The 12174-nt window shown below is 38.0% G+C and overlaps 1 protein-coding gene across 1 annotated transcript in view; it reads right to left on the bottom strand.

Annotated features, from left to right (window-relative positions):
• The window catches only part of LOC148673407 (long-chain fatty acid transport protein 6), a 32353-nt gene extending 25960 nt beyond the window's left edge, over positions 1–6393 (bottom strand). The window contains exons 1-2 of the mRNA XM_088629827.1: positions 5820–6393; positions 4684–4890 (exon numbers count right to left, since the gene is read on the bottom strand). Of these exons, the coding sequence (XP_088485953.1) occupies positions 4684–4890; positions 5820–6300 (688 nt within the window). The 5' untranslated portion in view covers positions 6301–6393. The remainder of the gene's footprint in view (positions 1–4683; positions 4891–5819) is intronic.
• Positions 6394–12174: the final 5781 nt, after the last annotated feature.

Below are 12174 nucleotides of genomic sequence, written 5' to 3'. Positions count from 1 at the left end.
ATGTTTTGCATTTTTTTAAAAACTGCAAGGACTGATTAAGTGTGGGTGATTGCTCTTCATTTTTGAAGGTGCTGTTAGACTAGTTATTTATAGACTGGTTTTGTGTTCTTTTGCTTCTTTTACATTCTTCTGTCCTGTGTATGAACATAGAAGGAAGCTTTCTCTGACCTGATGCCTACCCTAACAACACAAATTATCTACATAAGGATACGTTCCAGCAACTCCGTTTAGAAAAACACATCCAACATCATTTCAAAGGATGATTTTAGCATTTCGGGTTACAGTGAGCTATATAAAGCAACACTCTCAATCTTCACAAAATTTTATAGGAAGGAGTTGTTTGTAATTTGTTAATTTTAGAATAACTTGCTTTCTACCCGAGCTGTTCAAACAAGGAAACTGAGCTGTAAGTGATGTGTACACTGGAAATTTTATTCTGGAAGGACTATCAAGACCTCCAAAGGACCATATAAGGTCATTAAAAGTTTATTTAATGATAAATTATTTGATAAATCAATAGAATTAGTTGGAAATTTACAGAACCATACAATATTCGATTTTATATTTGACTACCCTCCACATTAACTTTTAAAGAAATTTGTGTCAAGAGTGAGTGCCAGTATTCTACTACATTAAATGATCTAGCCTCCCGCAGGGTGTCGTGAAGATAAAAGTATTCATTAATTTCATGGAGTGTTTTTAAATATGAAAACAATTGAGTAAGAAACATTGTGTGGCATTTAATTAAGGATTCAGCTGTTAGCCAAAGTACTGTTTTGTGAAAAACTATTCACCTCCTTTCAGATTACAACTAACAATGATGTGCTGGATGACTTTTCTGAAATAAATTTTAAAAGCACCAAACTTTGCTGTTATTTGTTCATTCAGATTACCTTAATATATCAGTAGGAACCATATGAAGCTCTGGTAACATTTAATTGTGACAATATGCAAAAATTCAGAAACTTGAAAGAGGGAGAATACTTCACAGAATGGCGGAGACTGTTAAAAAGACTGTTTAAAAAGACAGAATGGAAGTGATCAATGAGTGAAACGTTCAAGGAGCAATGCTCTGATTGTTTTTCAAGAAGGTGGCACAGCAGACAGCGGACAAAATACTGGGCCGTGGCTACTGAAAAATGTTAGATCTGGTGTTGGGAGTCCTGCATTTCTAAAAGTGGTACTCCATCAGCTAGGTTGAGTAACTGGGTATACAAATAGAGTACAGTACATTAAGAAATGGTTACAGGCAGAAACCCAAGTGAGACATCTGGAAAGATTTATGATACACAGAGATGTGTATAATTTATTGCATTCAGGTGCATATCTGAGTGGATCAAGACATTTTTTGGCTCCAAGTGGAACACCAAAGAAAGAACAATGGAGATGACAATGGGGAACAGTTTGCAAACCACTACAGAGAAACAAGAAAAAAATTCCTGGGACCATGGAGCCACAAATAATTTGTCTATTACCACAAACTACCACAGCATGGATTAAATGTACTGTACAAGGAGGTATTATAGCTTGTATAAGACTGAATATGAGCAGAAGGAATTGGCAAGACATGGCTTGTGGCAAAGAAGTACAAAAGGTATAATGGAGGATGATCTCTAGAGACCCAAAAAGAAAAATTGATTTCTCCATGTATAGGAGAATTCCCACACTTGAAGACCCAGTCAAGGCTGAAAGATTGTGGAAAGCAGAGAAAGCAGAAGAGGGAGAGGGGGGATAGGGGTGGAAGTGATCTTGGTCGTTCCAGAGCTCCAGGGAGATAGAGGACATCAGAAATACAACTTTCCCTTTAAATGGTTAGTAGGCTTTAATCTAAACGGCAACTGCATTGCTTAGTTAAGTTTTATAGCGCCTGAAGACTTTGCTCTGATCTCACTCTTGTTGTTATAAACAGCCATCACGCTGTCTGCCTGTTCATATTTTCCATCTATTTATTTTTAAAAATTAAATGCAAATGTGAAAAAGCGGTAGAATCTTCAAAAGACTTTGAAATTTCATGTAATAAATCTCACCAGCTCTTTTAACAACTACAAGTAGTATGTTATTACATAACATAATATTTATATAAAATGAGAGAAATACTTTTGGACACTCAGTAACTACAATGGATTGTATTTGATTCACTATATCCTAGAATTAGAACTGTGAAGTTTAAGTTTTTTTTAAAAGACCTTACATTTTATTTACTTTAAAAATTGCATAGAGGATATTAAGAAACAACATTTGTATTTCTGCTTTTGCCTCCAACATTTTCACAGTGATATTGCACAGTGACAACTGAGTCATGGGGTAATTTAAAGGGGAATTTAAGTCCCAACTTCTCACACTGGTTATTAAATCTTAGCAACAAAATAAATTAGTTGTAAAATTTTCCAAATTCCGAATTAAGTATAAAATTGTGAACTTTGTGAAAGTACTGTATAGTCACCATGTTGTTAGAGTTTGTGAGAATTGTGACGTGATGCGGCCCTTCCTGCTTGCTAGTTACTGTGTATTTCTGGACAAAACCGTCTTGAAGTCGAGAGCAATATTTCTATTAGATTAAAAGAGATGTATTCACAAGCCTGCTTCTTTACAATGTAATAGGGCCACTTCAGCTCATTGGACACTTGGTTGCCTTGTTCTGAATCACAGAATATGGTGCTGCATATACTATTATTTTGTCTATTTTGTGATGTAAAGTGGTGATTTTACGTATTAATGTGTACATTTTACTTTCACTGTGATCTAAAAAGTATTCATCAATGTTGGATCTTTCTCAACCTCAACATATAAAAATAGCATTGCAGTTTTCCTTTAAAAATGCAATGGGTTCTCAAAGTTAGAATCACGCACATATAACAGGAATGGCTGTTCCCATCTGTTTCAGGTAAAATTGATTAATAGTTGTTCCCATCAGTGAGGCTGGTAATAGCCCAAGATCAGAATCTTCCTGTATACAGTTTCATGATAATGTACTGTTGTGGCTTGAGTGTGTGTGTGGGGTGATAGCTAAAAGACTGTAATTCCCCAATTAATTTACCTATTCTATACATTTAACACAATGTGAATTGTCTTAAGTATTTATACAGCTGTGCTTGAACCCTGCAGCAAGTAAACATGGTGAAAGTTACAGATGGTTAAAGAAGTAGCGCTAATAGTTAGCTCAGGTGAAATTAATTCACTGTTAAATCATTATGTCAGCCATATAAGAAAATAAATATTTCACAAAGACTGGACCGGAAGTGTGACCACCTTTCGTGGGGATGGATTGCATGACAAAGCTGACCTCAAGGCAGGATAAATATAGCTGTGGGGTGTGCAGTAAACACAGTGGGGGTGAGACATAAACATGGGAAGGAAGGAAAAAGGAACTGTCATCATCATAGACCGCATAAAAGACTGGTGTGCTTTGCTTTTTCATCAGATTTGAAACCAGGTTCAGTCCAGGTAATCAGAACACTGGAAGAGATATGTACTCTTCATAAAAGTGTTTGATTTATTAGAGGACATTCTGATTTCCTGTAATGTGTAATCCTCCGGCTAAATTGTTTTGTCTTCCTTAGTGGTGTACTATTTTAAATAGAAAAAATGTTTCCCTTTAATTCATGAGCTTCTGCTATCGGATTTAATTCCGGTCAGAATCCTTTTCATAGGATATAATGTACTGGTAATTCTCTCTTTGCTTTTTTAGGTGATTCGTCTTTATATTACAGGTGTAGACGAAATGGTGTTTCTATATCTGTAGAAAGCAGATTTGTAAATATCTGTATCATAGTAGTAACATGTTGGATGTGATTAGTCTGTATTATTAATTCTTATAAATATTTATTTGTCCTGTTTGCTGCTTGATCAATACTCCGTTAACAAGTCCTGCTGAGGGATAAAGAAATGATGTGCTGTATAACAGTTATTTACCACATGTAATGTGAGCAAATGCTATTTATTAATCCATAAAAATGTGCTGTTGAGTCTTTGATTCAGGTTCTCAACAGATGTTTATGTCGCCAATTATAAATAAAAATCATGGAAGCACAGGAAACTGTGCGCTCTTGCAACAAACAGATTCCTTGCTGTTTTAATTAGTGTATTGAATGTTAAACTGTGTTTAACGTTTAGTACAGCTGCTTTAGGAACCAGTATCGACACTGGTGAAAGCTACAGTATATGCAGTACTTGTTAGGTACCTGAAATTTGTGTCTTTGCTGATGGGCATTCAGTATCACAACTAATTTGCTCTGCCCCGCATACTGATTTCATAAAGGTACAGATGTCTGTTTGCTCCATAAGACATATGTCTAAACCTTATGCAATTACTGTCACATATACAGTAGCTTCCCTGTTTTTGTTTTTCTCTTGCCAAATACTTGGAATGGGCACAAAGGTTTTACAGACCCCTTAAGGCAATACTGTTCCATTAGTTTTGGGAGTGGTGGTAAAAGCCTAACAACGGTGTAGGAAGACAGAATATTAGAACACAGGTTTTATGGATTTCAGCTGGAAATGTTCCTGTGTGCTTGAAACATTTCACTGTGTGAAGGAAAAGTGATTTTTCAAACCTGTTGGCTTGTTCTGTCCTGGCTGGTAGCAGTAGCTAATCTTAAAAGTAATGGATAATGGATACTGTACTCTAAGCCTGGAAACTGGGTGAAGAGTCAAAACCAAAACACATTCAATTTAAATCTGTACCTGTGGTTCCAGATGTAAAGATATAGATGAAATTTGACATGATATTGGTTGGAGAGCAAACATCAGGTACTGATTCCCCTGAAGCACCTTCAATCTTGTCCAGCAATGTATTAACTCCCTGGTAAGGTGAGTCTCTGTCCAATAACCACAAATCAATCTTGTTTTGTTGCAGAGTAAACAGTACATCATCTAACAAGTGGATGAAATCTAAAAAAGAAAAAAAATACAACTTTTATCACAGTCATCTGACTATCTCAGAGGAAACATATCCATTCCACCCAAGATAACCCCTTCATGGCACTACAAGATAAATGTTGTCAGCACTTTGTCCAGCATTTTAAGGACCGTATTGTTACCATGTGGTTGCTAAAACGGTTCTTAGGGTGAATTAACAAAGGATTTCTTTATGTCCATTCTAAATTATTATGACTTATTCGATACATAGGAAACTCTGTCTGATTACCTGAACAGTATCTCTAATCCTATTCAACAATCAATTGCCTCACTAAATATGTCCAGTGGTATAAACCTAGAGTGAATATATGAACACTATGTCATACAGAAAGTGGCTAAATATTTAAACAGTAGTGCTGCCTTCTTAAAATCAACAATAAATTATAATTTTTTTCTATACATTGTATAAAACATAAAAATATAAATCGCACTGCACACTTTAACTAACATATACACTTTAAAAAAAAAACAATACTTGGAGTATACACATACTCCTTACTGGTATACTTAGAAGAGAAAACGTAATTTTTTTATTCTACGACAACACCTAAAAAAACTAATCTGGCTGATGAGAATGATGTTTGAGAAAGAAATAAGCGAGACAAGTAAAAATGTAGGTGGCAAAAAAAGTCCACGGGAAATGGTAACAAAGGTTATAGTTATTCCAAAATAAATCTTAGAAAAAAAGAAACGTTTTCTTAAATGTTGCAATCCTGTATATCCTGTATATGACACAACCTATAAAAAAACAGTTGAATTACATTAAACATTATCAAAGTTCATGCAACTGGCTACTGTTTAAAATTGCACAATATGCAATACCTGAAGCTGGTTGCGTTCAGCAAAAGGATTCAAACAAAATAAGAAATAACATGGTGTAAATTGTTGTGCGGTGCAAATACCTGCGCCTAACACGAGGGTTTTTGCTTCACAGCTCTCGAAACAGTGTAGAAGTGATTTGGATTTGATGTTAAAGTTCAGGAACGCGACCTGACAGCCCAGTTTACAGAGTCCGAACCAAACACAAATGAAATCGGGTTCATTGCTCATCAGCAGGGCTACTGTGTCTCCTTTTTTCACGCCTCCCTGCTGCTTGAATACCTGCGCTACTTTGTTGCTTCTTTTGTCCACGTCTTCATACGTGTAAACCTCTCCTTCGAATACGATGAAGGGTTTGTCTGGGGTTTTCCTCGCTTGGTGGACAAAGCAGTCCAGGAAAGTGACAACCCCCTCCCCCATCCTTAGCTTCATCAATCGTTTGACTCTTTGAAACTTCAAGTAATAAATCAAATCATCCCAAAAGTAAGGATAAAACATCTTCTGGAAGATGAGTAAGGCGAGAAATCCAGCGGCTGCAGCTACAAACAGCGAGAGTAGCATCATAATACGGACGGCACTGACCGGTCAACACAGAGCACGACGTCTTATCAAAATTGAAAGAACCTTTACACTTTTAAAAAGTCTTTACTAGAATCCGCGCATGCTCGGACTGATCTAAACTTGCTCAAGAAGAGCCGCACATATGCATTCATTCAAAAAAGAATGTGACCGCATTGCTACAGTGACCGTGGATAAACATCTAAAATTAACCAGCAATGCAAGTTTAAGCCATTTCAGAACCTTCCTGCTCTATGGTTTTTGTGACTGTAAGCCTAAATATGTAGTTTTTTTATTAGTTTATATGCTGGTTTATCTTAAAACGTGTAACGTTAGCATGGAAGTTCACAGAACGTTTAGAACCAATGTTAAAAAGTTAAAACTTTTTTTATAAGCAGTTTCAAGACCGAATTCTTTTTTGGCAAAAGTCAACAAATGCAGACAACGTATTTTGTATTTTAAGTCCCAGACTAAGCCATTACCTACGGAATGCTCCTTGTAGTTTTACTTACAGCTGATACATTAAAAGAAAAGCTGCTCCTTTTGTGTTTTTTGATGATTAACAGTAATAAGATGCACTTTCAGGTTTGTTCAAATTGATTTTATAATTTTAAACAATATGCCTCTCAAGCTGATGGAAAAATATTATTTAGAAACAATTAAGTCCATAGGTAAATATTATTTAGCTACGGCAAAATTAAAGAAACTGAGTTTGAATGTTACCGTATATTAACAGCTTTGAATGACACTAACCTTCAAATCAAGTTTTCTCTAAGGATCCACTACAAATGATATGAATTACTTTTTGTAAAAAAGGTGAGGCATGGTCCTACAAATTGCTTATGGAGCCTGATTCAATGAGCATAGATCTACAAACTTGTATATAACACTTAAGTGAATAAATAATCAAAGCTATAATAAAAATAGAAATAAATGCACTTTTTGAATTCACAACAGAGATACATCCTTCTGCTTGAGATAAACAAACACTACATCTTAAAGAAAAGAGCAATTTTTTACAGGATGGCTGTACCACCAATGTTTTATAAGAAATGCATTTTTTTTTCAGTATTGGCAAGTGAAGTGCACGTTTCCCAAAACACACACAGAACCACAAAGAACAGATAAAATATGCGCTTATATGTGAAGTTGGCTTTTAAAGGCAAGGCGTGGGACTTTTACATAACTTTCCATAGCGATGTACTGTATATACCGTATTTTAAATAACTTTTAAAATGCTTTTCAGAGCTCAACCCTTGTTCACTGAAGTGTCGTTCAAACATCTAAAAGTTATTGACTGGGTTTATTAAGGAACCTATAAGACATCCTGTTAGTTTACCATTTAAAATCACTTGCCTGAAAGTTTAGGGTGAGAAAATCAAGCCTAAATTGAAAGAAGGTACAGGCTGCTTTTAAACGGAATTTCGAATTTACTTTACCTCAATCTAAATATATTTTTGTATGATAGTATCCTCTATCCCTAACATGGATAAAGAAAGTAAATACTGAGAAATGTTTATGAATATTGTTTTATAGTTTTTAAATTTAAAATCACACTACTGTACGTTTTGTGCTTTTATTAACAGAGGCTGCATTTTTTACATTCTGGGGAAAGAAAGTTTGCTGAAGACCTCTTTTGTTGTCCCCCATCAATAGGAGGGGACATTTTGTGAATAACGTTTGTTATTATTTTGTCCAACACTATAAAATACAATGCTAAAATAAAATAACTATCCATCAAACCAACATGAAGCTATTGTTGTTGCTGCTGCTGTTCTGTGTTTTTGTTCTTGGTGTTTCCTTTATGTCTTTGTATAGGGGCGTACAGTATATGCAAATAAGCATTTCATTGCACTTGTGCATATGACAATAAACTCTACTCTATTCACTTCAGCGGTACTTCCCTCCAACATTCTATCAAAGGACACTTAACTACAATTACACTACTGCATTGGAACCTCATTGCAACAAAGCTTGGGGATCTTATCAATAGAAACCTTCATATACAGTAAAATAAGATAAGATCACCTTATTGGCCATATACAATTTCTTGTATTAGGAATTTGTCTTGGCACATACCCCAACTTTCTCTCCATGAGACACACAGACAGGGAGACAAGCTGGGGGTCAGAGCATAGGGTCATCCATTTATACGGCACCCTTGAAACAGTTGGAGTTAAAGGCCTTGCTCAGGGGCCCAACAGAGCAGGATTTCTCTGCCAGCCATGGGATTTGAACCAGCAACCTTCCAGCCATAGGCGCAGATCCATAGCCATGCCACTAGCAAGACAGGCCTGGAGCTATTGACAGCAGAAGATTGAATGCAGTGTCATGAACAGTTCTTTCCGGGCCCAATGCAGACAACACAATCCGGATTTGTGAGGAAACACTGGGGAAAAAGTCATGCAGGAGACGAGTATGGAGACAGGGGGGGCGTGTCCAAGGTGTGCAGGTGTCCAGGGGAAGTGAGTCCGGGGCGAACAATCCAAGACGAAGTCCAAATGGGAAACCAAAACAGAAGCATAAGTCCATGGCCAGGCGATCCATCCAGGGGATTAAAAACCAGGAACCTGGTCGGGACCGGCAGGGGGGATCAGGAACAGAAAGTTAAAACCATAACGGAGCCAGACACAGCAGGACCTCACGAAACAGAATTCAATGAAAAGCCTCGAATGACGTCTGCGTCTGGCTTTTAAGGGGGAACTGAAGAGTGGCTGGAATAAGGAACAGGTGCGGGTAATGGGGCAGAACAAGGAAGGGCTGGAGCGCCCTTAAGAGGAAGAGTAGCGATCGTGACATGCAGGGGTTCACAAAACAGTGAGAGATCTATCTCTGCTGCTGTAATAGACCTAGACTAGTCACCATTGTGCTACAGTATTACAATGCGAACAGGGAATAAGAGGAGACCTGTTTCCAAAATGATGGGCTGTCTTTCGAAAAGGAAAACAGTTATCACCGATGGGAAAAGGTCCTATACTGCTGTAATAATAATAATAATAATAATAATAATAATAATAATAATAATAATAATAATAATAATAATAATAATGATAATAATAAAAATAATAATAATAATAATAATAATACAATTCTGCTGGAAGAGGTGTTAGTGGGACCAGTAGGGAGAGCTCACCTTCAGGTCTGTGAAGGTCCTAATATTATAATAACCCAATTCTCCAACACACATTATATCCCAAGGACTATTAACAACAACTTTTCCATCATACAGGATGATCCCTCCACTGGGGCCCTTTTTTCTGATCACCCCATCATCTCATATCTCCGACCACCTAATCTGCGTAACCTCCTTGTTCACAGCTCCCTTGACCACCCCAGCAACCAACCACACCAGGCACTTTCCCTTGCAACAGAGCTCGCTGTATCACCTGCAAGTACATATCTAACACCACACTCAGATGACATCTTGTACCACCCTTATTTTACTGTATCTCTTACAGTAAATGCCCAGCCATTTACATTGGGGAAACAGGAAGGAGACTCGGACTAATCCAAACTAATCTCTCCGTCTGTGTTCTCAAAGCTGGTTTTCCTAACTCCAACATCAGAAAGAATATAGAAACTAAGATTATCCTAGGATCACACCTTTCCCCTTCTCTCAATGACAGACTAATTGTCTTCTAAATTTTCTCTATTCATTGTAGGTTTCATTTCAAACCTCTCTTCACCTATCCTGACTTCATACTACAGTACCTGATTGGCCACTCTGTCTGTCCCCTGCTCCTGCTTCCTACTCCTCCTCTCTCCCAGCTTTTGTTCTCCTATGCAACATTATATTTTCTTACTGCCCTGTCTTTCTCAGACCTGAAGAAGGTTCTATAGCCGAAACATTGTGTTTTGTGGGTAATGGTAATGGGTAATGGGGACTCCCCTCCACCACCACCAATGTGAAGTTCCACCTGGATGATGCAGCAGCAGTCATAGCTAGGACACTCACCACACATCAGCTATCAGTGGGGAGGAGAACAGAGCGATGAAGCCAATTGATAGATTGGGGTTATAAGGGCATGATTCATAATGGAAAGGGGGAGATTTGCCACGGATGCCAAGGTTACACCCTTACTCTTTTCAAGAAACACCTTTGGATTTTTAATGACCACAGAGACTCACAACCTTGGCTGTTTGTCTCATCTGAAATACAGTGCCTTTTTACAGGACAGTGTCCCCATCACTATACAGGGCCATTAGGGCCACAAAGACTGCAGAGTGAGCACGCCCTACTGGTCTCATTAACACATATTCCAGTATCAACCTTAGCTTGCCCAGGAGGTCTCCCATCCAGGTACTAGCCTGGCTCACATCTGCTTAGCTTCAGTCGGTCACCAGTTGTGAGATGCAGGGTGATATAGCTGCTGTTCTGTGCCTGTTTGTTTACCCATGAGCTGACTGGACAGGAAAAAGGCTTATGATTGCATTTATTTTCAGTGAACCAAGGGTACGAAGATAGACCATCATCTTCTTGTTTATCCACTATTGAGAAAAGAACGAGAAGTTGGAATATGACAGTCAACACATTATGGTTTGGAGAATTTGCTAACGTGGGTGAAAAGGACCACATAGTTGCACTGAAAAAGTCTGCTAGAAGAGTCCCTTGGAAAAGAGTCAAGGAGTTGAACAGGGCTCTAGTGGCGTGTGCCCACATGGAACCTGGAGGAAGGAGGAGTTTCTTAACAACAGCTGAACAGTGTCACTGGTGCTGTCTAGAGACTGCCTTGTCATGGCATTTTACTTCCCTGGGTGAGTATAGGAACTCACCATATTAGACTGCTGTTATGTATTTGATATAGTAATATGTTACGAGCCTGTGATGTTCACTAGATTTCGAGTTTCTAAAGCTCTTGCTCAGAGTAGTAAGAGAGAGCCTCCTGTCTTGGCTGCTTCTGGTGAGGAAGGATTGGCCATGACTGCTGTGTGAGTGTCTTCTTAACTGTCTGAACTTTTTTTAAGCTCAGCCTCCTTTGTGTGGATCTAAACAACCTTCCCGAAGTGTACCAGACTCAGTAGAGCAAGTGTCATGTGCCAAGGTCAAGGGGGCTGCAGAGAGCTACCTGAAGCATAAGCTATAATATACCCTCTTATTCCCTTAACCATCTAGTTCTTACATGTACTGTATATACTAGGATCACACATTCTCCCTTCCCTTAACGACAGACTACTGTTCTTTTCAATTTTCTCCATTCATTGGAAGTTTCATTTCACACCTCTCTGCACCCATTCTGACTTCACACCTCTTGATTGGCCTCTCTTTCTGTCCCCTGCTCCCGCCTCTCACTCCTCCTCCCTCCCAACCTTTGTTCTCCCGCTACTTTACCTTTGCCTACTGCCCTGTCTCTCTCACACCTGAAGAAGGCTCCACGGCCGAAACGTTGTGTTCTCTTTCTTCTTTTTTTCAGCATGGAATAAGCCTATTACTTGTTCCTTTGCAGCCTACGCATGCTGACGCAGCTACCCACCTGAACTACTACCACTTTAGTATAGGCTTGTCAAGTTGTCATAGAACAATGTAAACAGTAACTTCATTTATGTGTAGTCATATAATACCATAATAGATATAGATTTTGCAGAAGACTTGTTTTCAACACTTCTTTGTCGTTAAATTTAGTACGTAAAACATGAGTTATTGAAACCTGACTGGACAATATTTTCTGAGCAGTTAAGAAGGTTCTTGAAGCAGTTGAATATTTCCGCAAAATGTTATGCAAAAAATGAAAAGGTTTTAATTCAGCCACAGGTGATGCATTCGTGGCTTCTTCTTATCGGAAAACACTTGAAAACAAGTCTTATATTTTAAACCCAAAAGGTTTTGGCCATATCCTCAATATCTTCAATATTGAGCAGAATATTAGATGAGAATTTTATGTG

Source organism: Lepisosteus platostomus, chromosome 4 (assembly GCF_059453375.1).
Source record: "Lepisosteus platostomus isolate fLepPlt1 chromosome 4, fLepPlt1.hap1, whole genome shotgun sequence".
Lineage (NCBI taxonomy): Eukaryota > Metazoa > Chordata > Actinopteri > Semionotiformes > Lepisosteidae > Lepisosteus > Lepisosteus platostomus.
The sequence above is the reverse complement of the archived record's forward strand: the minus strand, read 5'-3'. Positions and strand labels throughout refer to the sequence as shown.